The 26,965-nt window shown below is 43.5% G+C and overlaps 1 protein-coding gene across 2 annotated transcripts; it reads right to left on the bottom strand.

The window, feature by feature from the left end:
- Positions 1-784: 784 nt before the first annotated feature.
- On the bottom strand, positions 785-26,896 carry PCBD2 (pterin-4 alpha-carbinolamine dehydratase 2). 2 transcript variants are annotated; one of them, XM_033073065.2, is made up of 4 exons: positions 26,816-26,896; positions 24,011-24,142; positions 4,226-4,306; positions 785-2,777 (listed from the first exon to the last, which is right to left on the bottom strand). In XM_033073065.2, the coding sequence occupies exons 1-4, from the start codon at positions 26,894-26,896 to the stop codon at positions 2,682-2,684; spliced, it is 390 nt and encodes a 129-aa protein (XP_032928956.1). In that variant the 3' UTR covers positions 785-2,681. The 2 variants fall into 2 exon arrangements, with proteins under 2 accessions (XP_032928956.1, XP_032928957.1); XM_033073066.2 differs by having other exon boundaries at positions 26,810-26,845.
- Between the last annotated feature and the right edge of the window lie 69 nt (positions 26,897-26,965).

The following is a 26,965-nucleotide window of genomic DNA, read 5'->3' as shown; positions in this document are numbered from 1 at the left end:
CGGAGAAAGGTGACTGCAGGAGAAGCAACACTCTGCCTTGGGGTGCAACTTGGTGCACTCTTGGGGAGCAGGTACCAAGCTGGGAGGAGAAGCCAGCACAGCAGAGGAAGCTTTGGGCAGATGCTTGAGCCCTGTCTTCACAGAGCAGCGCAGCTCCAGCAATGCCACCACCAGGGAAATGCCCAAACCTTGTACAATGGCTACTTTTGCTCAGAGCAGAGCAAATCATGCTTTTCTCAAAAGGGGCCTTAGGCTGAGTTTCCTGGCCCCAAACCAGCACCTACCACTAAATCCTTGCTGTCCAAGTTTGTTGTGAAGTTCCATCTCAGGGAGACTGTGCATCCCTTCCCCATGTCCTATTTTAATATTATTATTTACATTTCACAGCAACACTTGCTGTGTTTGCAGATCTGTGGGATGCCCCAGAAGTTATCAAGAAATGACTACATTATGGCTAAATGACTAAAATTATGGTTAAACAAGCACTGACCATAAAACTTGATGCATTTCAAAGCCATCCTTCTCATTCCCGAGTGTTTTTGCCTCCTTGCTGGTCAGGATTCTCAACACCCTCAGCACAGCTTTGTGCCATAGCCAGACAATGCAGCTTTCTGAGCTGCATTACTTGATGGGGATTTTTTCCCTCAGAGTATATAAATAAGTATCAATATTCTAAACCAAAGACCTCCCAGTAACTAAATATTATTTATCTTAAATTTATCTTCAAATTAAACAGCTTTGTCACATATGTACAATAATAAAGAAACAAATTACAAATGAGGAATTTGATTTTATTGGTTTTATTCAAAGCCCATGTGTTATATATAAATTCTGAACAACAGACTTTTCACAGTTCATTAGAGATGTTGTCAAAACTTTGGGTGAAGCTCATTTCACTTCCCCACCAGTAACAGAAGACATCACAGCCTGGTTGTTTGTTTTAGTTTTATTCCCTCCTAACAACAGTGACCATTTTCAAACCATATCAGGGAAATCCTCCACTTCACTGGGGAAAGGCACTTGTGAGAAAAGAACAGCTGAGCACGAAGTCTGAATTTGGGTCTTTTTAGGTATTAACTTGATATCCCAAGTAGGGTTACTGACAATAAACCCCAACACCTTGCTTCCTATGTGTGACCAATTAGCACGTGATGGTGCGTTTGCTAAGGATTTACAAAAAATATATTTCTCATTTTATCAACACAGTCACTTGGGCAGCAGCTCATGGCATTTTGCATCCCAAAATATCTGAGAGACCACACACCTCGCATGTAGGCCCGATATAGATTTTGGCAGCCGTGCCTCTCACTTCTCGGTAGCTGGTGGCGGTGCCGCTGGTGTCATCTGAGCAATGCACTGCGGCATTTCGGAGGTGTCAATCTCCCGGGAGCGCCGCAGCCGGAGCTGCTCACAGGGCATGACAGAGCATGCTGGGGGCACTCAGCAGAACTAGTAGAGGCCTTCCTGCAAGCTTTGAGCAGGATGAAATCTCCCTGCCGGCACTGGAAATCTGTCTCGGGGAGGATCACAGGATAAAAACAAAGGCATTTCAAACCACAGAAAAAATTATTTTAAACGTTGTCAGAGGGATCTGCAACTCCTGCAACAATGTTTGCAACGAGTAATTCTAGCTATGAAAAAAAAGTGGGTGAGCATAGCTTCAGTCAAGCCCAGCTTAGCAAGAATCCTGCTAATGCCACTTCCTTCACCACCGGCAGCCCTGGCCAGGGCTCCAGGCACTGGGCCAAGCAACCCCCTGCCTGATCCAGCAGGTACTGGAGCACTGAACTACCAACAGTGTCTCAATCCTGCACGGTGCTGAGCACTGACCTGGCCAAGCACTTAAGCACGTGCTTCATTTAATGGTGGGAGAGCTGGGAGCTCACTGGAACTTTTTTGTATTTGCAGTACCAGTGCTAACGTTTTCAGCAACTCCAAGATCCAGTCCTGCATCTGGGAGTGTCCAAACCAGCCTGGATGGAGCTTGGAGCAAACTGATCCAGTGGAAGGTGACCCTGCCCACAGCAGGGGGGTGAAACAAGATGAGCTTTAAGGTTCCTTCCAACCCAAAGCAGTCTGTGGTTATGTGATTCTATACTCTCAGATGGGGAAAAGCTCTCAAGCAGCAGCTCTGGATACAGCTGTTCCTGCCAGTTGAGCTGTAACGCCAAGGACACATCAGCAGCAGCTTGCACTGCTCTGCCCCGTGTCCTGGCACTTGTCACTGGCAGAGATGATGGTACCAGCCAGAGGGGACTGACCTGGCCAGGCTGCTCTTACACTGTTTGAAGTGCAGATATTTACAAATCTATAGGAGGGAAGTCACCAGGCACAGGGGAAACTCATACAGCAGCTGCCACCAGTCCCGTGGGCTTAGCCCACATGGGTGGGCTACTGGTTTCATTGCAGCTCAGTTTAGTTTCTAGAAAAGAACTGCTGAAAATTTATTTATTGCGGGTTTATCCGCTACATCCTCCTGCAGACCCAGCATTGGGAAAGGACAAGCACAGGGATCTAAAGGGGTCTCAAGACTAAGGTACAGAAGGTCAGACAAGCTCAGCCACTCCCTTTATAAAACATTTTTCCTCTACAGGTTTTGGAAATCAAGATTACAAGGAAAGAGGGTCCCATTTAAACACAAAATATAGGTGGACACTGTATTAAAGCCTTTTACATCCTGGTTAAACTGAGGCAGCAGCTTTGTCAATAAACTGAGCCAGCTTCACATCTCTCTTGGTCAGTCCACCGCAGTCGTGGGAAATCAGAGTTATCTGAACCTATCACAAAGGAAAAGAAAGAGGTTACAAAGACATTTTGATCTCTGACATTAAGCTGAACAGCAGTTCATTGGGAACGCCAGTGTGTCTCCATAGTGAGCTGGTTCTACTTGGTGCTCCTGACAAGCACCAAGCTGGACCCTCCCTGCTCAACGAAAACCAGAAAACGCTGTAGGTGAGGAGGCTTTACAGAGCCTGGAATCTCACCAGATGAGCCCCTCTGCAGAATAACACAGGCTTTGAATTCTTGGGTTTTATCCAAGAAAAGGTGTCTGATTAAATCATTCACTCTTTACATTTAAATTCCATGAATCAGTTTCATGAAGAACCTGGGCCAGTGACCAAGCTGCCAAGAGCTGGGTCAGGAGCTCACATTTTGTTTAAAACCAGCATCCCAAAGGTGAAAAAATTCTCAAGCTTGCTGCAGATTAATTTTAAAAAAAAAAAAGTATTGGTCTCACAGGTCTGTTTAGACTGAGCCACATGAAAAGTTGGGCATTATTTTGTCTTGCCTTTGACTGATATTTTGGGAAGACTCAAAGGGAATAAAAAGACAAATTCTGAATATTCTAGAAATCCAACAAAATCAGGAAGAGTAGGTGATCAGGTTTTTTCCCAGTCATCATTTAACGTCCCTTGAACAGAATGACATGAAGGGCTGATGAGGAAGAGTCTCTGCTGGGAGCTTCAGCTGCAGGAAGGGGTGGGATGTCCTGCTCTGGAGGTAGTGGTCTGAGCTACAGGCTGCTTGTCCACATGTCCTTTCTTTTTGTATATTTTTAGTGGGATTGCCATTTATTCACTAAATGCTACAACAAAAAGTGTGATACAATGCAATGAGAAGTATTAGAAAATAAAACTGAAGGGAGAGCAATAATTTCTCCCTTCACACAGCACCTTTCATTCGAGGGTTGCAGTAATCCTTGTAATCCTTGTAAATATGAGACCACCATCAGTTAGGTAATATTATAAACAAATTTTATAAGCTGCTATATTGAGACATAGGAGCCTACAATTTTTTAAAAATCAAATTTAAATTGAGACTGCCAGGCTCCCATTTAGGTACCAACAGTCTGCTACCCTACACTTCTGAGTTCCTGACCTGCTGCACAGACAGGAATAAGAGCTGGTGAATAGTTAAAAGAGTAGTTTATTCAGGTTGGCTAAATAAGAATTTAAAGGCTTCTGTTTTATTTTTAGATCTCAGACAGAGGTGAAGCCACAGCCTCAACCATACAGCTGGCAGCAGGAGCAAAGAGCTTCATTCTTGATTGCTCACCACTGCAAATCTCAGCATCTCTTTAAAATCTCAAATCTCTTTATGGACACATTTCCCATTCCCTTACCTTGTAGGCAAGCTACGAATAAAGGCAGAGAGAATGGACCAGAGGAGTTAGTCTCCTTAACTCCACTGCTGTGTGAGTAACTAGGAAAGGTGAACACGTTACCTTGCTGTAGACATTAAACCATTCCGGGTGGTGATTCATCTTCTCTGCTTGCAGAGCAACACGTGTCATAAATCCAAAAGCCTAGGGAAAGAGAGAGCAAAGAGGAAAATACCCCTCCACCTGCCAGGATTGGTAGTGGACTGGCAAGATTCACTCCAAAATCTCAAAATCTCCTCAAGATGGCCCAGATGGCTGCACCATGGGTTTGTGTGCGCTAAAGAGGCATTTAACTTCTCATGCCACTGGTGCATTTTCCAATATAGCTGAAATGATCCCCTGCACACCCTGGTAAATCACCCTGCTCAATGTGACAGCCCAGGACTCAATGCTATTGCACGACAGCAATGATTTTACCTCTGGCATCAGCAAGGATTTTAAATATCCATCCCAAGTCCCACATCCCCTACTGCATTTTAGAAATGTGCCATTTCTCATTAAGCACCATGCCACAGTATGATCAACACTGCTTCCAGAAATACATCCCTCCATTTAACCATTTTGCTATTTATTTTACTTGGGAGAAAAAGGCAGCAGGTGGGCCTGCCCTTCTGCTTTATGAGACATATTTTCCCTTTAAATGAATTAAAATAGGTTTTCCAATCCTCTGTCCCTACATGCTCCCCCAGGACGCAGGTTTTATCATAGGCTCAAAAGGAAAATAATAGCAGGCCCTTGCCAAAATACTTAGAAGAAAATCACTGCATTATAAAGCAAATTAGAATGTCCATGCAAATCAAGACTGTAATTATGCAGTGGGGCCCGAAGGGCCTGGGAGCGTGAGCAGGACGCCTGTCAGCAGCATGCTTTGTTCAAACCAACCTCCATCCATTGGGTTCAGGACCTGAATTAACATGCACAGCTACAGGAACATCCACATTACAGTCTGGTTCAGATTATAATACAACAATCTCCACAAAACCATACCTGATTTAGGTAGGTTTTTAGTGCTAATTTATGGAAGAGAATCTATATAGCCCACATTCCACCAAGTGATGGCCATTTCAAACAAACATGTGGTCAATGAATAACATATAATGGTTGATAATAGTTTCAAGTCTTTTTCCCTCTCACAAATTGCAAAAACCTTTAAGGAAAAAAAAGAATTGGTGCCTGGATGAGGAATTACTTTGTTGGTCGCTTTGCCAGTCAAATGAATGCAAACGTTATAATCAGAGAAAATCATTCCAATGAGGTTTGTCATTTGGAAATCACCAAACTGTCAGCAATTAAAAAGCTTTTTTTCTTTGACCCAAGAGCTTTCCAAAATTCAGAAGAATCTAACTTCCCTTGAAGCTTTTGCTCAGTTTAGTTTTTCTTTGAGTGAACAATTACTTTTAAAAATTTACCCACATTTTAGCAGCATGCTTTGAAGAAAAAAGCTGCAAGTTGTGCATCAGATGTTAGCAATGATTTGGAAAACTTCTCCATTAATAGTCTTGATTTAAATGTTTTTAGAATGTCTGTGGTCTTAATAAGAATGCTATTTTCAATACAGCAATCTGTACACAGATATATCCTCAAGAGTTTAAAACAGCGATGTGTCTGCAACCAAATTGCCTGTAAAGAAATAAATAGCAAGGTAAAAAGTAAAAATAAATTTATAAAACCCTCTGGCATCTGTTCATCCCAGGAACTCACCTGCCCAGGTACAGACCCAGGTCACACTGCAGTCACTGATGATGAAACAATAATCATTGCTCTAACGAAAGCATACAGAGAGAATTATACACACAAATTACTCTAAAAAACTAATTTGCTCTGTAAACCTTCCTCCACACTTCAGATGACAAATCCTCCTCATCAGTAGGCCACCAAATCCCCCCAGTCCAACACGACATCCTCACTGCCCCACAGAGAGTCTCCAGCTGGATAAAATGGACAGCGGTCACAAAACTGTTCATCCTACCAAAGACTGCTCAACTTGAGGCTGTCCAACTCATGAAAAGGAATAAATTCCAGCACAGAGGACTCTCCTCAGGACACATACTGCTGATTGTTCCTCCTGCAGCCCTCCCTCAACTGTCCCAGTCAGGGCAATCCAGTGTCACAGTGGACGAAGCCTGCCCACTGTTGTGCATGCCTTGCACTGCTTGGAGACGTTCTCCCTCACTGCACACTACCCACAGCAACTTACTCTTTGCATTTTAGTTTACTTTTATTACACACAAAATGTATCTCTCACTAAAAAAATGAGCTGAGCAATTTCACCAACACAATCTTCATAACGGTCTTAAATACTTCCTTTCCTAATTAAATGAATTGGAATGCTATTGTTTATTAATCACCTTTGTATTTGTAGAGCCTTAACCTTTCTTTGGGAAAATACAACTGGCTCTGCAAGGAAAAGATCTTTAGGTTTGATTAGATATGAAAACTCTATTACACAAAATCAGTTTGGACATTTCTTCACGTCTTGAAACTTGATCGGTAATTTGGTCTAATTGGTGATCAAGGAAACTATCTTGTGATCAATTAAAGTAATTACCGCATTCCGGCAACACAACCAACCTTAATTTGAGCAGGAGTCTGCACTTCTTCAACTTTAATTAAAAATAATGAAAATTATTATGCAGTCTGCAGTGCAAGATCATTGTCAAGACTGCACTGGTGGGCAGAGTTTATCAGACCATCACACGTTTCTCGATAAAACTGGGACAACCACTTCACTCATGACAGTGAGACCCAACACAGTCTTGAGTTTCACTCTATTAATAGCAGGGATCTCAGTCCCAGACAAGAACTTTTTCTGATTTTTTCCTCAAAAATAAAAAGACAAGAGAAAGAAAGGGATTGTGCATTTTCTAGAAGCCATAAATAAGTATTAGAGGATACTTCAATGTAGTATATATTATGAAGTATTCTGGTTTTTCAGTAATAAGCATACTAGACACATTTTTAACCTAACCCTTTTAGGACATTTGGGCTAAAAAATATCCAGACATTCAGGGGACTCCATATAAGTAGATCCCACCACCCAAGGGGTGGCAGAGTGCACAGTCCCTGCAATGAACCATGAAGAGCAATATAACTAAGGAGTGCAGTAATCCTGCATGGACAAGATGCCTTGGATGTGCTGGCACGTCTCTTCCCTTCATGTCTGTTAAGATCATGAAAGAAGGAACTAAAAACTAATGGTGTTTCAGCCGTAACATCTAAAATGTTCCTTAAATACTAGTAGCCCTGTTATGTCTCCATTGGATAAAAATCAGGGCTACTCTTAGAAAAACAAGCTAACCAAAAAAGTGAAAAAACCCCAAAGTAAACTTTATAAAGATTCAGCTGTCTCATAATGCTTTGTGACTGGTCAAGCTGCTCTTGAAACTGATGTAATCATCCACTATCAAAAAATAAGACTTAATGTTACTTTAGTTGCCTGAGAATGGGAAAACCAGGGCCAGACACTGCTGTCAGAAGTGAGAGGAAACATGAAATTTCATCCACCCCTCTGGTCCGCACAGCGCTGCACAGCTCTGGGAGAACTGCAGGATCCCAAAGCTAATCTGCTATTATTCTTCCTTTCACACTTCTTAAGCAAGGAATCCATTCATCTTAATACTTTTAAAACATACTGCTCTTGTACAATGCTTGCCAACATTATCTTGATGAGTTATACATCAAAGGCTCACAGGTCGTTGTGTTGTGCTCATACATCACCCACTGCGAGTCCCCCGTGATGGATCATCCCTGCACATCTCCAGAAGCAAGCAGCTGACAGTACTTGACTCCAAGTGGAGGTATTTAAGCAAAACAGCTGAAAGGCTCAACACTATAACCACGCACGCTTTTTATTTGTTTGTTTGTTTTAAAATGAAGTGTGCACTCAGGCTTCTTAAATCCTCTGGACGCCCAGCCAAGGAAAGCATGTGCTAATCACAAGTACATTAAGGTTTTTCTGCCTCCCATCTGTCATTATAACGCTGGAGGTAGCATTAACCCTGACCTGCAGTGTGAGGGCTACCTGTCTTCTCTTCCCCCGCCACCCAGGCTGCATCTGTACCATTTATCAGTGGGAAATTAATAAATTACTCAGGTTACAGTGACACTGTCACACAGGATATGACTACACCTCACACATCTGCTCTCCACTCACCTGAGTAAAAAGTACGCAGGGTACAGCATGTATTCTCCTTAGCAGTTTGACACTTGTAACAATAAAATTAACCACTAAGGCTCACTCCCAAACTCCAGAAGCTTTCACATATCCAGATGATATTACTACCTAAGAGTGAGCTACAAACCAGCAGGTAAAAGAAAAAAGCTCTGTAAAGTCAAGATATTGTAAGTCAGAATTAGCTGCTAGTCACGAGGCCTCTCACAACATTTTCTCTTGTGCTCTTAGGAAAAAAATGGACTTTGTTTCATTTTGATTCTATTTACTCCATCACTAAATACTTTTATTGTATAATTATGCATAAATCACATTACAAAGCTACACTCTTTATCTGAAAATGACAACACAGTTAAAACACAAAAAAAAGAGGAATCTAACTAATATTTAAAAAGGTGTTTGCTGCACAGAAGGACAGGTATTCACTCCCAAAACCACATGCCCATATTGGGATTCTTCTCCGGTGACATCATCAATCTGCCTGAACCATCCTCAGGGACACTGGATCCACATGGCATTAGGTATTTTCCTCCTTTTTTCTGTCTGTGGATTCATACACAACATAAATCAGGTGAACATCTTCTCATTGCTCCCCCACTATTCAACATGAATCTATGAACAGGACAGTAATTAAGAATGCAAATAATCATACACCAAAATAGAGCTAAATTGAGGATAGTCATGTCCCCCGACTCTCTGCTGAGGCTTCAAGGCATGGACAAAGCAGATCAGGCATTGTGCCTACAATTCTCTCTCCATTCCACCCCATCCTGGCATGGGCAGCCAACAGAGTCTGAAGGTGAACAACACCTGATGAACCACTGGTAGAAATAGCTTCAAGCACCAAGATATTGTGAATGGAGGCAACTCTTCCATTCCACAGCATCACTTATGACTGGGGAGAGCAGTGCTCTTAACTCTGAAGGATAATAATGAAGGGAAAGGATGGAAGAATAACACCAGAGACACACTGGCATGGACTGAGATGCCACTTCTGTCTTCATAGCAGTATCTGAAACTGTAAACACCCCACAACTCCAATTTCCAACTGAATTGTCAATGTTCTTCTGCATTCACAATGTTCTTTGAAAATCCAGAGCTGACCACTTGCATCCCCCATACTTATCTGCACACATCACTGACACAAAAGTGCAATGCTGCTTTACACTCTAAAAAAAGTTACCTATTTACATTCCTATTGCAGCTCTAAGTGTTGCTGTGTTAGATGTGCAGCAGGGAACGTGCAAACCTTTACACCATGTTCTCCAAAGAATGCTGTTTCTGTCTCCCAACACTTGTTTACAATTATGTCAGTTAAGAAACCAGCTTGCCAGCTCTATATCAAACATTTCTGACAGCAAAAGCACAAACACTGATCTATTCTAAGTAGTTTGCCACTCCATGTAATCTTGGAAAAGGCATTCTTGCCTTTGATTTTAAAAATGTTTATATGTGGTATATTATGCAAATAGTTTTTATATATTAAGAAATAATGCAAGCAAAGCTCAAGTTAAATTAAATTCTTCAACAATAACCTTGCCAAAGCACTGATTTTCCTATTAGAAAAATTATTCCGATTTGTTGATCTTACATTGGATGAAACATACTGTAACAATCTTTATAATTTATGTCCTGTTGGGACACTATGATTTAAAGTAACATAATACAGACCAGCATCACTGCTAATCTAAACCACCTGACCAGATAAACAACAGTTTCCCCTTCTCTCTTCACTGAGAGTATTTCTGTTTATTGTCATATGATTTACCAATTTGAAGAAGATGAAGAATAAATGGAGGCAGAGAGGAGTGGAGCTGGGAAGCACAGCCCTGCCTCCATGGGGACGTTTCTCACACAGGTACTGGTACAATGTCAAGAGCTGCAGGAGATGACCAAAGGCAATTTCAGGAATTCTGTCCCAGGAAAAGCCCACGCTACTTGTGGCAAAGGGAAGTTTGCACTCACTCAGCACCCTCCAGACCCAGTGCAGCAGTATACACCACACAGTTCTGGCAGTGCTTGAGATGCAGCTCCCCAAAGAGATCAGAGTTTAAGGCTTCATCTTCCCAGCTCAGCAGTGACTGAAGCTAGGACTTCACAGAATCAGAGGACAGAATGGTTTGGGCTGCAACACTTAAAACACCATCTATTTCTAATCCCCTGACACAGGCAGGAACATCTTCCACCATCCCAGGTTGCTCCAAGCTCCATTCAACCTGGCCTTGAACACTCCCAGCTGGAGCATTCCCAGCTTTTCTGAGCAACCTGTGCCAGGGCCTCACCACCCTCACAGGGAAGAATTTCTTTCTATATCCAATCTAAATCTACCCTCTTTCACCTTAAAACCATTAAGAGTCATAAAGCAGATGCAAGTGTCATTTACTCCATCTGGGATTCAACAAGTTTGAAAAGCAAATTCAATTATTTTGCTATAGCCAATGGACACAGATTAGTGCAAGGAAAGGGACTTTGAGGAAGGTAGAGAGCACTCAGCTGCTGCACTTAAATCCTTGCTTTGCTCTCCTCCCCCTCTCAAGCTCATTTAGTATGTAAAAACGCTTGTGCCATCTGCACAACAAACCTCAACCTGATCTTTTCTAAACCTGTTTATATCAGGATTTTAACAACTGCTGAATTTAGGCCTTCTTTCTCTTACTGATAGCAATAAAACACAAAATGTTACATGGTGTATTTTCTTCTTCATCACATCTTGACTTTTCCAGCAGCCCCCATGCTGAGGGTATTTTTTCCTGTTCTCCTTTTTATTTTAAGTGATTGTATTTGCCATGATTGGCTTTCATGAACAGAACACAGATAACATTGTTGGTGATTCAATAAACAGACTTCATACCAAAACTAATCACCTGTTCCACCAGAAAGATTTATAGACTTGATGGAGTAGAAGTGAGAGATGGCTTAAGGCAGCATAAAAACTTTTTGGAAGTGATAAATGTTTCAATGCCAATACAACCATGTTACAAAATACATTCATTTGTTTATGGGTAGATAAATATAGTGATAGTTGCCCGTAACAACTTCTGCAAAATAAGCAGACACCCTAAGTCCCAACCACACCTGGAACTAGGTCATGTGGTATTTGTGATGCATCATTTCATACCAGAATACAGAAAATAAATGCTTTTATTTTTCCTTTTTTTTCCCCAGGTCCCTCAGTACTTATAAATATAGATTAATAAATATTATTTTATTTATTAAAAACTGTAGGTCTCTAAATTACATTTTCCAGGAAAAAAAAGAGGGAAATAATCCCAAGTTTCAGGACTGAACTAGAACACGGAAGAAATCCTTCAGCCACGACATAATCTCAATGCAGCTCTCCATCTCTCAAGTCATTTTTGTGCTTTGTGTTAAAAAAAGGGATACAGAGGTTGTGCTTAGGAGGTTTGCACCAAATAAAATACAGTAATTTCACGACCATAAGGCGCACCGGACTATAAGGCGCACCCCCCGGGAGCCGGCACATTTTGCAACTTTGTAGATCAGATAAGGCGCACCGGTCTATAAGGCGCACCGGGTTTTTTTTTTGCAGCGAGGCTCCGCCCCCAGCTCCTCCCGCACGCTTGCTGGCCGAGGCCCCGCCTCAATCCGGCAGCCATTGGCTCCCGGGCCTGCCTGTACCCGGCAGGGCCGGGCTATGCCCACCGCCGCTCCGTGCAGCATCCCCAGGGCCCCGCTGTTCCGGGAGTTCCCTGGCGCTCCGGGTGACCCAATGCCGGCAGGCTTGCCCCGTGCCGCCGCTGCCCCGATTCCAGCTGCTTGCCCCCTCCCCGCGTGGCAGCCGCTCCGATTCTGGCGGTTTTCCCCCTCTCCGCATGGCGGCCGCCGTGCTTCCGGCGGTTTTCGCCCCCCCCCGCGCGGCGGCTGCGGTGATTCCGGGGGCTTTCGCCCCGCCCGCGCGGCGACCGCCGTGATTCCGGGGGCTTTCGCCCCCCCCGCGCGGCGGCCGCCGTGTTTCCGGGGGCTTTCGCCCCCCCCGCGCGGCGGCCGCCGTGCTTCTGGGGGTTTTCGCCCCGCCCGCGCGGCGACCGCCGTGATTCCGGGGGCTTTCGCCCACCCCGCGCGGCGGCCGCCGTGATTCCGGGGGCTTTCGCCCCGCCCGCGCAGCAGCCGATCCGATCCCTGCGGCTTTCGCCCCCCCCGCGCAGCAGCCGATCCGATTCCTGCGGCTTTAACACCCCCCGCAAGGGAGCCGTCCCAATGTCGGCGGGACGGCCCTGCGCGGGGGCGGCCCCGATGCCGGCGGGGAGGCCCCGATACCGGCGGGTCCGCCCTGCGCGGGGGCGGCCCCGATGCCGGCGGGACGGCCCTGCGCGGGGGAGGCCCCGATGCCGGTGGGGAGGCCCCGAAGCCGGCGGGTCCGCCCCGCGCGGGGGTGGCCCCGGGGGCGGCCCCGATGCCGGCAGGGAGGCCCCGATGCCGGCGGGTCCGCCCCGCGCGGGGGCGGCCCCGATGCCGGCGGGGAGGCCCCGATACCGGCGGACCCGCCCCGCACGGGGGAGGCCCCGATGCCGACGGGCTCTCACTTCCGGGATGGCAAATGTCGCAACTTTGTAGATCAGATAAGGCGCACCGGACTATAAGGCGCACTTCCGGTTTTGGGGGGAGATTTTAGTCAAAAGGGTGCGCCTTATAGTCGTGAAATTACTGTAGTTATTTCAAGAAACATGACTTTTTAAAATGAGCTTTGTGCACCCTACCTAAAAACATGAAATAACACAGTGAAGTCCCCATTAACTGAGCACCTGCTAAAGCAATCACGCACTGAAAATAATAAACTCTCTTGGCTGCACAATTGAAAGAGCAATGATAATTTGACATGTTAAAATTAATGTTTGGTCCAAAATTAATGTTTGGTACAACCCCTGGCGGTACTATAATAAAGTCATCACACAAACCACAATAAAAATAAAGTAGTAACAAGGTTGCAGTTCCAACCTTCTGAATTCAGGCACCTGAGCCCTCTGCTAAGGCAGAGGGCAGTGAATCATCCTTGACAGCACAGTGCCAGCCCATGACACGAAAGTATCGTAAACCAGAGCAAATCAGAATTATTTCAAGTGAATATTCCACTTCTAAAAGTTCCTCAAAACCTCTGACTTTTACAGAATGCAGGTATGGTGTAGAAGAACAGAGAAGTTCATTATCCCATCATGCCACATCTTGGATGAAACAGATTTGACTGCAGCAGAACAAAATATTCTGCAATTTTCCCCAATGTTTGTTTTTACTCATATGTGAAGGAATGATTTCATTCTGGAGACATGAAAGTGAAGTTCACATGCCATCCATGCTGTTGATAACACAGGGATGCTCAGACAAAATTCTCCTTGGTCTTCTGGCCAAGACTACATATACTATCAGTTTAATATCCAACATTTTCTCTGCTGAGCATCCAAGGGCAATCATATCCTGCCTCTGATAATCCTCAAAATCTCTGCCATTTATGATCCTAAGAACACATCAAAGAGTGGTAAGAAAGGCTTTGCTTTATGATGGATTAAGAGAAGATGTTGGTCTCATGACCATTTCATCTTCCACTATCCTGTCAGCTTTTTTGGTTTAGTTGTTTTTTTAAAGACAAGTTCAGCAATTCAAACATGCAACAGAGAAAACATTACGGAGATGTGAGGAATTTGGACAGGTTTTCCCATCATTCTCTTGGCCAAACCAGAAGCTAAAAAGATCTAGAGATTTGCAATAATGCAAACTAAGGACCATTCACTGCAGATCCAGTCAGGGAATCATTTCACTCAACTGAACTGCTGAAGGTGTCTTACTGTTGCCAGAACAAGTTTTAATGTTTGGACACCTTTTATAGTAGAAGAGTTTAGATGATACACAGGGGCAGTGAACTCAGGAGGAGACTTACCTGGGCCAGCACGGCAGCCTGCTAATTTATATTGCACTGTAAAATTCAAATGTTATTTTGAAAACAAGACATTAGAAACAACAGATCATTTGGGAAAAAAGAGTAGGATAGACCAAGAATTTTCCCAGACAAGATGGGGCATCCTTCAAGCTCCCCACAGTCAGGTCTGTTGCCTGGTTTCCCATGCCCACTGCTCCCTCTGGGATCTGCAGGTCACCTCGACCTGAGCTTCATCTTCTGTCTCTGCTATTTGGAAGAATGGCTGGAGCAGATCACAGAGAAAAGGATAAAAGCAGCTACACGAAGCTGTGTTATTAGGACAAAGCTCACCTACCTGCCAACAATTCAGGTACTCAACCTGCACTTAACATTATCCACTGTCTTCACACCCATTCTTAAGCTCCAAGCACATGCCTGGAAGTGACAGAGTATGGTTCAATGAGCCATAGTTTGAGAAGTTCTATGGGGTTTTTGTTGGTTGTTTTTTTACCAGAACACAAAGGTTTCTCTGGGCAACCCACACTGCTTGTACACTGGTCCATCTGGAAACAGAGACACAGGCTCAGGAGGGAAGGCAAATAGTAGTTCTGAGTCCTCTGGTGAACACCAAATTTCTTTTAGAAATTCGTATGATCACACCACCAAGGGAAACCAGTTGTACAACTCTTGGATTTTTTTGTTAGACTAGGCATTACATAAACCATATATTCTGGGCTTGTACAGTTAACAATATTTTTGTTCACTACAAGCACCCACCCACTGTAAAACAGAGTAAATGTTCCCTCAACCAGGGACACCTTGAACATACACAGACATATATTTAACTATCTGTTGTTATTCTCACCCCAGTCAGAGGAAAATCATGTTAGATCTTGTAATCAGGGCTTTTTCCTCTGATCCTAGGAATAAATAACATTTTTCTTCAAAGCATCCTTGGCAATAAATAAACCCAACAGTACAGCACTGACTCAGTACAGGGTTTCCCACTTACCACTGTGTACCCACCAAACCCCTCCAAGACATCACAACCTGCTTCATGTTTGTTCAAAATGACTTTTCATCTCAGCCAAACAAAACTAAAGCAATAAAGGCCAAGGGGAAGAGCAAGAAAGGAAGCTCTCCCCCAAAGAAGCCACGTGGGTTTGCAGCTTTATAAAAGAGGGCTAAAAAACCTCCACACGCCTTGCCTTGATAAACGAGGGCCCTGCCAGTGGCTTTTCAGAGCAGATGTAACATTTTAGCCAAACGTGATTGTTTGTGAAAGAAATAATTCTGATCAAAACCCGAAATTGCAGCCAGCAGAAGAGCTGCACTTTGTCACACTAATCCGCCCTGACAGGGAGCGGCGAGCGGAGATTCCTACTGCGAGAGGAGCAGATGCGAAAGGTCAGAGCTGGCCCGCGACTTCAAACCCCTTAACGTGTAAAACAGTGTGCATTAAAGCCTGAAGCGGCTCACGGCGGGATTAACGGATGTCCGCTAAGTGGGTTTGATGTGCTTTTGGTGAGTAATGGTTAATTTTGAAATAGGGGCGTTGTAGTTTTATTTTAGGTTATTCTGCCAGCCGGAGTCCATTTTTAATTGCAGCTGCAGAGAATAATATCTCAAAGAGTGTCGCTCCTTTGTGGGAGTATGAGAAAGTGAGAGCTGCTGGTGCTAAAGGCAATTTACAGTTTGAAACTGTAGGCAGGCGTTTGTCCAAAAGCAAGGGGATGCAAAAGGTCAAACAACCAGGATTGCATTTAACCAGCATCATTCCAGTGTCCCCTTAAAAATAAATTTTATTGCATAAAGGAGTTTCAAGAAACCAGTTTTCCTTAACTAAAAAGATAAAAATATTCATCTGAATGATCATCTTCTTCAAAAGAGGCAGTCACACTTGTATTTTCCCAAACGAAGCTATTCAACTGAATTCAAACCCAAATTCAAAATTCAAATGAATTTTCCATTCGCTTTCCAAAGGTGTTTTATCATGGAAAGTGCCCACACTGCAGCTAAAATTACATAGACTTGCTCCCATTTATCTCTTTGAGCACTGTCCATATGGCTGATAGAACATTATTTGTTCTGTTTAATGGAAACAATCAATCTGTGCAGCTGAAAAAAAAAAAAAGGAGAAACTTTTCTTTTGCTACAAATCTGTAAGACAGCTTGTGAGATCCAAAAGGCATTTTGACAAATAATTTTTTTTGCATTTTCTGATCGATGCATGTAACAAGTATAAGACAACTGCTGTAGTAATTTTTACTTGAGTGATAATAAATCTATCTGTTAAGAAAAGCATTTGTATTGGAGTCAACTGGAGAGCAGCCCAAAGGTCAACTGGGCCGATTTTAAGCAGTGGAGTGCATAAAAGGAGATACAACAGGTCTACTGAGGGGGAAACTCAGCAATTAGAAATACCAAACCCCAGTAATTATAAACAATACAATAATGGTATATTCTAGGGAGAAATACACTTAGCTCATCAAGGAAATAAGTATGCCAAATTACAGTTAAGTCACAAAAAAAAAAAAAAAAAAAAAAGAAAAGCCAAAACTGATGCAAACTCTACCACAACCAGTATGGGACATTTTGCATGGTGAAGGACATGAAGGACGTATGACCACTCGTGAGTCTTCAATTTAAAGATAATTATTTTTATTTAAATATGATTAATATTGTGACATTTTAAATAACCCCAGTGGCCTGGCACTACTGGCAGTGCCACAATGAAATTATAATGGTGATGTGAGTACTGTAACGGCACCTGTCACAGGCAGGTGGGACACAAGGGTGGTGGCATCTGCACACACAGATCCTGGCAAAGAGGAGACAGGATACTCAACTGCACAAAGAGGAACCATCACCTATAAAGTGGCATCACGAGAGACAGGGAGGGTCTTCTCAGAAGGGCATGGAGAGACAGAACAGGGGGGAATGGCCTCAAACTGACAGAGGGCAGGGTTAGATTGGATATTGGAATGAAATTCCTCCCTGTGAGGATGGTGAGGCCCTGGCACAGGTTGCCCAGAGAAGTTGTGGCTGCCCCATCCATGGAAGTGTTCAAGGCCAGGTTGGAAGGGGCTTGGAACAACCTGGGATAGTGGAAGGTGTTCCTGCCCATGGCAGGGGTTCAGAATGAGATGAGCTTTGAGATCCTTTCCAACCCAAACCATTCCAGGATTCTATGGGTTTGTATACAGCAGATCATGACTGTTGTGAGAAGAAAATAAATATCGTATTTCCCAACTCCCAGCTCCAAGGATTTAATTTCTTCTTAGACACAATCAGATAACACATTTTCCCAACTACAGACCTCCAAGCTTTGTGTAACTTCTCACCACTGACTGCCAATTAACTGGAAGCATCACTGGACAGAGGATATGCTGACCAGAGCTCCAGTGTCATCTCCTCCTTCTCCAAGGCTAAGGAAGGAGAATCATAAGCCTCCAAACAAGCCATCTCTCTGGAACCTCTCATTTCATTTCCCCCAGACCCTGCACTACCTTCATCCCACAGGCAGTGGCAGGCAGCAGCATGGGCAGGTGGATCACATCCAGGTTCCACAGCTGCACTCTGACCTGCCAACTCAAAGGCGAGACTCTTACTTACTCAGTCAATCCCAAGAATAAACTCAAGGAAGGTTTGATCATCCAGGAATCATATATTTTTACTCTGCTGTGCTCTGAGACACTTGATACAGTTCATTGACTATGTTTCAGCCTGCAGGTTAACCTCTGACAGTCCAAGAAACTTCACTATCAGTTTCTAATAAAAGCAAATGTCAATAGGCAAATACACCCGAAATTCATTATTTTCAGATACAAAGATATTCCCAGCTCTGTAAGTCCCACTCATAAATAATTCTGATTTATTGTAAATTGGTTATTGTATTCATAATCGTTGGGAAGTTAGTGAACAACGTAACTACCAACAGAAATACTTTCATAACTTTGCAGGTGCACAAATCACAGCATATGGGAGAGGACTCAAAGGATAATAGAAAATGAAGCAGTTTCAGAAAGCCTCCATAAAAACCAGCACCTACCTATCTGGATGAAAAAATAATTTCTTTTCAGCTGACAGGCAATCAAATGCAAAACTCTAGCAGAAGGAGCTGGCAGAGCAATACTACATTAAAAATAGTAATTCCCCCCAAAATGTATGAAAATGGGTCCAACTTTCAAATAGCAGAAGTGACAGTTGGGCTGAGGCTGCTAAAGCTTTGAGGTTAAACACAACTGACACAGGCTGCACCTGAATCCAATCACTCCCCGGGCTCCAAGAAGATTCACACTCAAGGACTAAATTTGTCACAAATGGGTTGGTTTCCGATCCTCCTGTAGCCAGCTTGCTTTATTCTGACCCCCATTTAACAAATCAACTTAATGGGCACTGGGAGTGCTATAAAACCTAACAATGGAGTGATTTTAACCTTTAAAATATAGTTATGAAGCAGAATGTTGGAGAGCTCCTTCAATACTGGAAATCAAATTAAAACTAGACATTTTTTAACAGTCTTGACAGATATAATCCTAGTTACCATGTAAATTTATGGTAAGCTGCTGTGATATTAGCCACAGGTGCTACTTTTAATATATGGCCTGCATCTGGCTGGGAATAAAATATCTCAAGAGGACTGGAAATGACCTCACTATCAGACAATGGAGAAGAAAAAAAACCACAAGACTGCTGTGGCATATAAAAAGCTGGAGACGTGGTCCACAACTGAGTATTTACCATAAAATTCATTTTAACTCTGCAGATTGTAAGTTAAAGGATATAATGTTTTCAATACATAAAAGGCGTGGACGTATTTCAGACAAACAGCCAAAAGATTAAGTACATAAAGTGGCAACGAAACACACTACCTATATGTATAAAACCAAATTTTCCAACCTTTGATGAATGTAAAAAACAAAGCAACGTGCCAGGAGTAGAAAAAGGAAGGACAGACCCAGATTATACGGAAGGCACTGGCACCAAGTACTGCTGAAAGAAATCAAGAGTATGCATTGCATATCCTACCATTCGTTTGGATGTGCAACTGGGATCATACAACACAGATCATCAATTTAAAGGGAAAAATGTGAGCATGTCTCCCTACAGACACAGGAAAAAAAACTGGCATCACCAGGAGGGAGAAAAAAAAGCATGTACCTTAACATGCTCTGTCTGATTCTTTTCTCCCAGATTCCAAACAAGAGAGATAGTAAATCTGGAAAGGAAATGCAAAATGAGAATAATAACTTATTTAATACTCCTAGATTTTTTGCACATCTTTAAATATGCTCTCAAAACCCAAGACACAAATTGCACTGAGACACATGTGCCTCTACCCTTAGTACATAGCATCTCTGTACCGTCCTCTCTATTCAGGTTCATCTTCCATTTCCACTCTCTTGCCCCAAAAGACAAAAAATGGATCTGAAATAGCTTTAAAACTCTTAGAGCATTTGATTTCCTGTTATTTTAGAAAATGATGTTAGAGGTCTTATGGAGACTTCCTACATGGCTTTTTTGGTTTTTGTTTGTTTTTTAAACAAACTTAATTAAAAACTTACCCTATAAAAGAAAGCAGCTGTAAATTCTGAACCTGACCATCAGTAAACTTGCCCACCTTTGCAATTTCCTAACTGCATTTGCTGCCTTGGTGTGATTACCAACGGAAACGCAATCACACAGCCAGTTGCCCCTTAAACCCTCTGGTCAAATCCAACCAAGTTTGACAAGAGACATGGAAGTCTCAGAGCTAAGATGTTCCTGCAAATTCAGGGAAAGTGAACAGCTGGATACAGGACTCAAACTGAGCACTTGGCTTCCTGTACTCACAGCCTTTCACAGCTGTCCATCCAGCCCAGGACTGGGCTTGAGATGAATCTGGGAGAAATTCACATCTTTAAACCAGGCCTGTCCACTCTTCCAGATCACTGCTCCCAAGGTGAACTGACCTGAAATGTTAGGAGAAGTTACCAGCATGATCTAGAGACATAAATTAACTTTCTATCCCAATTCCCAATTTTGTTCAAGCAGACTAGAAGCAGAGGGCTTGCTCCACTGGAAGAGAACTGTTTCAGTAGCACAAAGATGTGAATGGATGAGAGCATCCCCTCATGATGCTACACCATAGCCTGAAAGCCTCTCTGCCCTGCAGCCTGGGAAATACACCCCAACGAAGCTCCCTGATGTGGGTGTGAGGTTTGTAGAGGATGATAAGCACCCAGATGCATAGCTGGGACTGGGACTTGCCATGGAGTGCTCCAAGTCCATCTCCTCTTCTAAACCTCGCTCACAGCCAGAGGTTTTCTGCCAAGCACATGTTCCTTTGGAAAAGTGACTCAACCCAGGGGCTTTGAGCAAGTGCACCCCATTGAGAGTCCTGCAGGTTAAGACTCCAGTGTTAACTCATCACTGCCTACCTGCCAATCCAGAGTGGCAACAGCTCAGGGCAATTGCAAGGCATAAGGAGGAACAGAGGTATTGGTACCATCAGCACAGCTCTTCCAGACACAGCACTCCCCTCTACAACTGAATTGCATTTTTCCCACCACCACTGGTGTATTGTGCTTTATATGAGATGCAGAACATCAACCCACCCAGAGCCTGCCTCACATAATGGGAACATAGAGCCAATGCCACCCAGTGCCCCAGGACTGGTGCTTGGTGGGCATCCACAGCAACAAAACCAATCAAGGGCTTTCAGCAGAAATCCCAGGCTGGTTTCCAGTTTATTTCAGAGAATTGTTCCACCACAGTCCATTTTCATGAAAATGTATCTTCAGACTAACAAACACCATCAGTGCTTTCAAATTCTGGGTTACAAACTAATTCCCTGAGCCAGAAGTGTCATTAGCTTGTCAGCCTTACAAAGGCAACACACTGCTGATCACTTTTAACTGAGCTAATCTCAGCCTGAAAGCTTCAGGAATCTAAGTAACTCTTGTTTCACAGAAGTTTCATTTCATTCTCATGCTGAAAATAATATACATAAACCAAGTTAATGTCTACACATTTGCACAACTTTATAATAAAAGTTGTGTTTATATTCTTAACATCTGTTGACATACACAGACTTTGTAAACTTGGCATAGATTCTGAAGCCACAGAATTTTCCATGCATCACGAACATTAGCTCCAAGAAGCAATAAAAATAAAAAGCAATGAATACATTAATCATACCAATATCATCTGCAAAACATAAATTTGAAATACCTTTCATGTCAGCTCAAGTACTTTTTTTTTTTCTGGGGTGGAGGGGGGTGGTATTTTTTTTCCACACCTGATTTTATGCCATCTGTAAAAGGGCAGCAAGAAGATCACTGAGGAAATGACATTTCTCAGTCCTTTGACTTTTACTAAACACTTAAAATCCTGTAAATAGAATATTTATTACATTAAATGAAAGCAGTTGTACCTACAAGTTCCATTTTCATTGCAGGACTAAATTCTCAAAGCACAAGGCAGGTATAGCTCCACTTTGGTCATTTGTTTTCCAGGTTGTAGTAAACACAGTATTTACTAATAGTCATTATAAATACCAGCTCATATGCATAATTTGATAAAATTTAACATACATGCATAATTTAAATTTATTTTCAGCTTCGACTTATTGAGAGGCAAATACCAGCTCTCTAATACCAGCTAAGGATCCAATGCCCTTGGGATCTGCATGTTGAGCCTGCTTCTGGACTACAAGAACAGGAATGATTTCTGCCCTCTGCAACTGCAAAGGGGACACTGCAGTAAATCCAGTAAATAAAAATCAACAGGTGAAATGCTGGCCTTAGATATTTACATTTACACTTGATCCAACCAGAGCTGCCCACAGCACCCACCTGCATGGCTTCTTCTCCCAAGTGGAGGCAGAAATTCCATTCTGAAGCCAGCTCCCAGCTTCTGCTCTCATTTATGCCTTACATCTATGAAAGCAGCTATGAATGAAAGACACTCCTCTAATATCCTGAACAATTCAAGTGGCAATTTTTAAAGTACTCTTCCCACGGACTAAAAGTATAAACATACAGTTCATCATTTACCAATAAGCTAATTTACATATACTCAACTTCCTATACTGGTATGTGCTTCATCTACCTTCAGATCAGGAAGGCATATGGATATCTACCTATGCTGTATGATGAATCTACACTGTCAAAAAACCCATAACTTTGTAGATTTTTGTCAAAGCAATGCATTTTCCATTTATCTCCTGGTGCAGGACACTGATTTTCTCCTCACCTGTCTGTTTTCTGACAGGGACTGCAAATCCATCTGATCAGACTCAGTTACTGATTTACAGTGGGCAAAACCACTTTTTAATTAACTTTGGGAGAACTTCATTTCTAGTTGTGCTGAACCAACAAAGACTTTGACCAAAACCATGCAGAGATGCCATTTCATGAATATTCAAAGTCAGAAAATCTCAGCTCTTCCAAAGGTCACTTCTATCCTGCCTCATTCCTGGTTGCTCCAGCCCCCAGCTGCCAGCACATCCCACCAAGGTTTCCTGTGAGCTCCCTCTCATGGGCTTCTCCCCTTCACTGCCCTCTGAATGAACTGATTGGGTTCTATTTGCTCTGTATTAACATCCAGGTTAAAAATGTACTCAGGGCTCTGGATGTGCTCCCTGGACCAGCACTGTCCTGCTAATGAGCTGGATTTTTCTGCAGTTGTTTTCTCTTTTGCTTTCTCCCAGCTCACCTCACCCACCTTCTCTCTACTCCCTGGGCTTTCCTTACTATGACAACTACTGAAATAGTGAAGAAAAGGGCCAGCATTACAATTTGTTGCTTATCCAGCTCACTGTGGTTTCCTAAAACATCTTGTCCTAGGTTTAGGCACAGCCATATAAATAAACAGCTCACAGCACAGGTCCTGGTCCCTACACACATCCACAGCATTCCCAAACTGGAGCTGGCCATGTCCCTCCATAATGAGGGAAAGAACCAGCTCAGTGAGACTCATTGTTCCAACAAACCCCTAGAAATTCTTTCCCTTCCAAGAAAGAGCTCACCCCTCCCTCTGAAATAAAACAGAAAGGAAAGGCACACTGGGAACATGACTTTTTCTAAGAAATGTCATGGTTCCTCAGAAGGGAATTTTCAGTGGAATGTAGCTGAACAGGGATCTCAAGACAAATTCAGTATTTCTAAAGTAAGTTTGCAACTGATGTCTGAGACAAGTTCTTGAGTGTGAGATGTGGCTCCGGATCCTGTCTCCAAACAAAACCCCAGTGAGGTAAATAGAAACCAGCACTCTGTGCACTCTGTGCCAAAGACACTGCAACATCAGCTATTACAACTCAATCAAGGATATACTAGAACTTTGTCTTCCTGTTTAGAAGGTGAAACATTCCCATTTTCCCCACCTTGCTTGCCAAAGTTTCTGTTCTTTCTTATATTTACCCATTTTTTCTCATGTATTTCCCTGCCAAAAATGATCCCTACTGCCCATCAGTTATGTATTTCCAGCATTTATTTATGAGTGCTAGTAATGAAAAAAAAAAAAATCAGGATCAAATACTGTTTTGTCTGATTCCACAATACCAACCTTGACCCTAACCTGAATATTATAATCAAGAAACTGTAATATTAGAACAAATCAACTTATCAACTACAACATGGAATTAATTTACTCCACCTAATGAGATCAGAATCTGAGAGCAATTCATCAGGGCAAATCCAAGAGGATTTGGCCCCACCAGGATACTCCCAAACTTCTGAATATAAATATTTTCCCATCAGGATTGTATGGAAATTAAAGCAATTACATTTCCTTTATATTAAAAGTAGCATATAACAATCATTACCTGATTAAAATTTTTGAAATTGAACTCCTTGTAGATGGCATCTCTTTCTCCCAGCTCAGACCAGCCTGAAGCTTTGAGATCCAGTAAAACTTGATTCCTTTCCTCTGTCGTCAACCAGTGAGACTGGGAGGACTATTGAGGGGAAAAAATGAAGGCATGGCACAAGTGATGCTGAGGTTCTCTTTTGTACAACAATAAAAAAACCACACGATGAAACTGTGCAAAGGTGAGGACATGGAAAATTCACTGTGCAGTTTCTTACTGTTAATAATTTCACAAACCAGTTTAACCTAAATCAGTCAAGGCCTACCATTTCTGTTTGGGCAGGTAAGTTTGGCCAAGTGCTTTTTGTACAAAATTAGTGAAAAACAGACTCTTTCCTAGGAATGAAGATGGACATCAGCATACCTGTAACCTTGGTCATCTGAATTATCCAGATGCTGTACAATCACATTTAATTTTCAACTGTTCCATTCTTTCTGGTAAGTAAAGGATGATTTACATCATTTGCTAAATGTACAATTATAAGGCTAAAAGATATCAGGAAATACCTATTTCAAAAGAGAGAAGAGAAACAGGAGATTGCACTCTACCTACTCTGCATTTTACTATTTTAAGAAAGTGGGAATAGACTTTTAAGACAGCATGCACTGCGGAGTTCTACAAGGAACAAAGAACTCTGTAACTAAATTAAAAGGAAAAAATGACAATACAGGTACAATTTCAAAAAGCATAAAGCTACTGGTAAAAGCACCAGTGTTTAAGTATGGCTTACCTAAAGTGACAGGAGTCCTCCTAATGCCACTGGGAGCACAGGCATAACAGATTAACACTGCTTAAATATCTGAATCAGGGGTTGAAATACACACAAAGCCAGAGCCAGACACAGAGCAATGTTCTGTGGGGACTTTGGAAGAGGTTTGATACCTTTTCTAAAAGCAGGAACTAAGAGCATGAGCCCTTCCTCAGACATATTCTGAACATTCTGATATTCTGTCTCAGACTCTCATAATAAATGCAATGCTTTAGTGGGAAGAACCTTTCTCCCCAGTACAGCTACATTCAGATTGGTTTAGTCCTTATTTTAGCAGCTGGCTCAGCTTTTTGAGATTCTCCAGAAAGGCAGTTTTGCTCCAGAGGTTCACTCAGACATGGAAGGCCAGTGACAACCTGCCACCAGGTCAGCAGCTCAGGAGTTTTCACCTTTGCCAGCCAGTGCTCCAGTGGGAGCCCTGGTGCCACCAGATGGGGCTGAGAGTCTGAGCAGAGCAGGAATTAATGCCATTAATGCAACCTTAAGCTGCACAAGGGCCAAGGAGCAACATTTTCACCAATAACATAGGATAAAAAGTCCCAAATGGAGCAAGTAAATCTAACAGCAATACTGCTGCTGTATATGTTTAGGGGGATACAGAGATGTAACAAGAAATGGGTTTTACAACTCCCAAACTGAACTAATTTAGGCTCTTCACACTTCGAACACAACACTGGGCTCGCAACAATAAAAATTTCAGATTTTTCATTGCTACAGCTGTAGTCATAGGCATAAATTTCTTAGTCTTCTGGTTTTTTTCCAGAATATACACAAATCACCAAAGCTAAAGGCTGTCTTGAAATGTACTGTTTTATCTGGCACAAGATGAAATTAGTCTGCAAATGCACAAAACATCATGAGGGTGGGTGGTTTTTTTTGAGATAGCAAAGTCCAGAACTGTGACCAGGACACAACAAAAGTTCCATTCCACCAGCTGGCAGAGAGATGTCCTGTGCCAGCTCTGGAGACACTGCAGTGCCCTTCTGACACCTCACCTGACACATGCCCATTAACAAGACTGTGACTGTGACCTGAAATTCGATCATGGGGTTTTTAGCAGAATATGGAGACTACATTTGATGCAGGCCCTTTGAACACTGAGCACCTGTTGCACTGTGGAGGCCACAGCCTGAGTCAGCCCCTTGACACATCATGATGTTCAGAAATGTAGCAGAAAGCAGGAAGGATAAAGTGAGATGTTCCAATTGCATTTCCATGCTCACAGCCCTCAGCAGCTCATCATCGGCACAGCCAGGCCCCAGGGAAGCAGAACAGGCACTGGGTGCCAATGCTGACTGAGCATCCCAGGAGCTGGCATCTGACCCACACTCAGGGCCCAGCGGCCCTGACCAAGCGATCAATAATGTTTGTTTAGAGAAAGCTCCGGCAAAACAGTCATTAAGTACAAAAAAAAAAAAAAAAATTAGAACTAACTCATGCCTGAGGGGCAAGGGTTGAACCCTGCCCGTGCTGTTCATTATCAGCCATGAGGTGGGATGGTGGAGGGACACAGGGAGAATCTCAGAATGATCTGGGCTGGAAGGGATCTTAAAGCCCATCCTGTTCCACCCCCTGTATGTGCAGGGGCACGTTCCACCACACCAGGCTGTTCCACACCCCATCCAGCCCGGATGAACACTTCAGGGATGGGGCAGTCTCAGCTTCTCTGCGCAGCCTGTGCCAGGGTCTCATCACTCCCACGGGGAGGAATTTCTCCCCGATAGCCCATCTAACCTTCCATCAGTGTGAAGCCACTCCCCCTTATGGTCTCCGTCCACGCCCTTGCCCAAAATCCTCTCCAGCTCTCCCCATGCCCCTTGGCGTACTGAACGGTGCAACCAGGTCTCCCCGGAGGCCTCTCCAGGCTGAGCAATCCCAATTCCCCCAGTTCCCAGGGAGCAGGGCCGGGGACTGAGCCGGGCCCGCGGCCTGTCCGTGTGGGGCCCCTCCACCCCGCGCCTGGGCCCGGGGCGCTCCCCCCTCACCCTCACCATGGCCGCGGGGCTCCCGGCGCCGCCCGCCGCCCGCCGCGCTCCCAGCAGCGCCCGCCGCAGCCCAGCGCCGCCCGGCATGGCCCCTCCGGCCCGGCCCGGCCCGGCCCCGCCGCGCCCCGAGGGAGGAGCCGCAGCCCGCGGCGGAAC

The sequence above is a fragment of the Catharus ustulatus genome, chromosome 15, assembly GCF_009819885.2.
Source record: "Catharus ustulatus isolate bCatUst1 chromosome 15, bCatUst1.pri.v2, whole genome shotgun sequence".
Classification (NCBI taxonomy): Eukaryota; Metazoa; Chordata; class Aves; order Passeriformes; family Turdidae; genus Catharus; species Catharus ustulatus.
This window is presented reverse-complemented; position numbering and strand designations above follow the sequence as displayed.

What these genes read in the sequence shown, in the direction of transcription:
- PCBD2 (XM_033073065.2), bottom strand. Translation starts at nt 26,896, where the DNA reads ATGCCGGGCGGCGCTGGGCTGCGGCGGGCGCTGCTGGGAGCGCGGCGG. An exon ending in CCGGGAGCCCCGCGGCCATG is followed by an intron (nt 24,143 to 26,815) that starts GTGAGGGTGAGG and finishes TCCCCTCAATAG; the next exon opens with TCCTCCCAGTCTCACTGGTT. An exon ending in ATTTCAAAAATTTTAATCAG is followed by an intron (nt 4,307 to 24,010) that starts GTAATGATTGTT and finishes CTCTTTCCCTAG; the next exon opens with GCTTTTGGATTTATGACACG.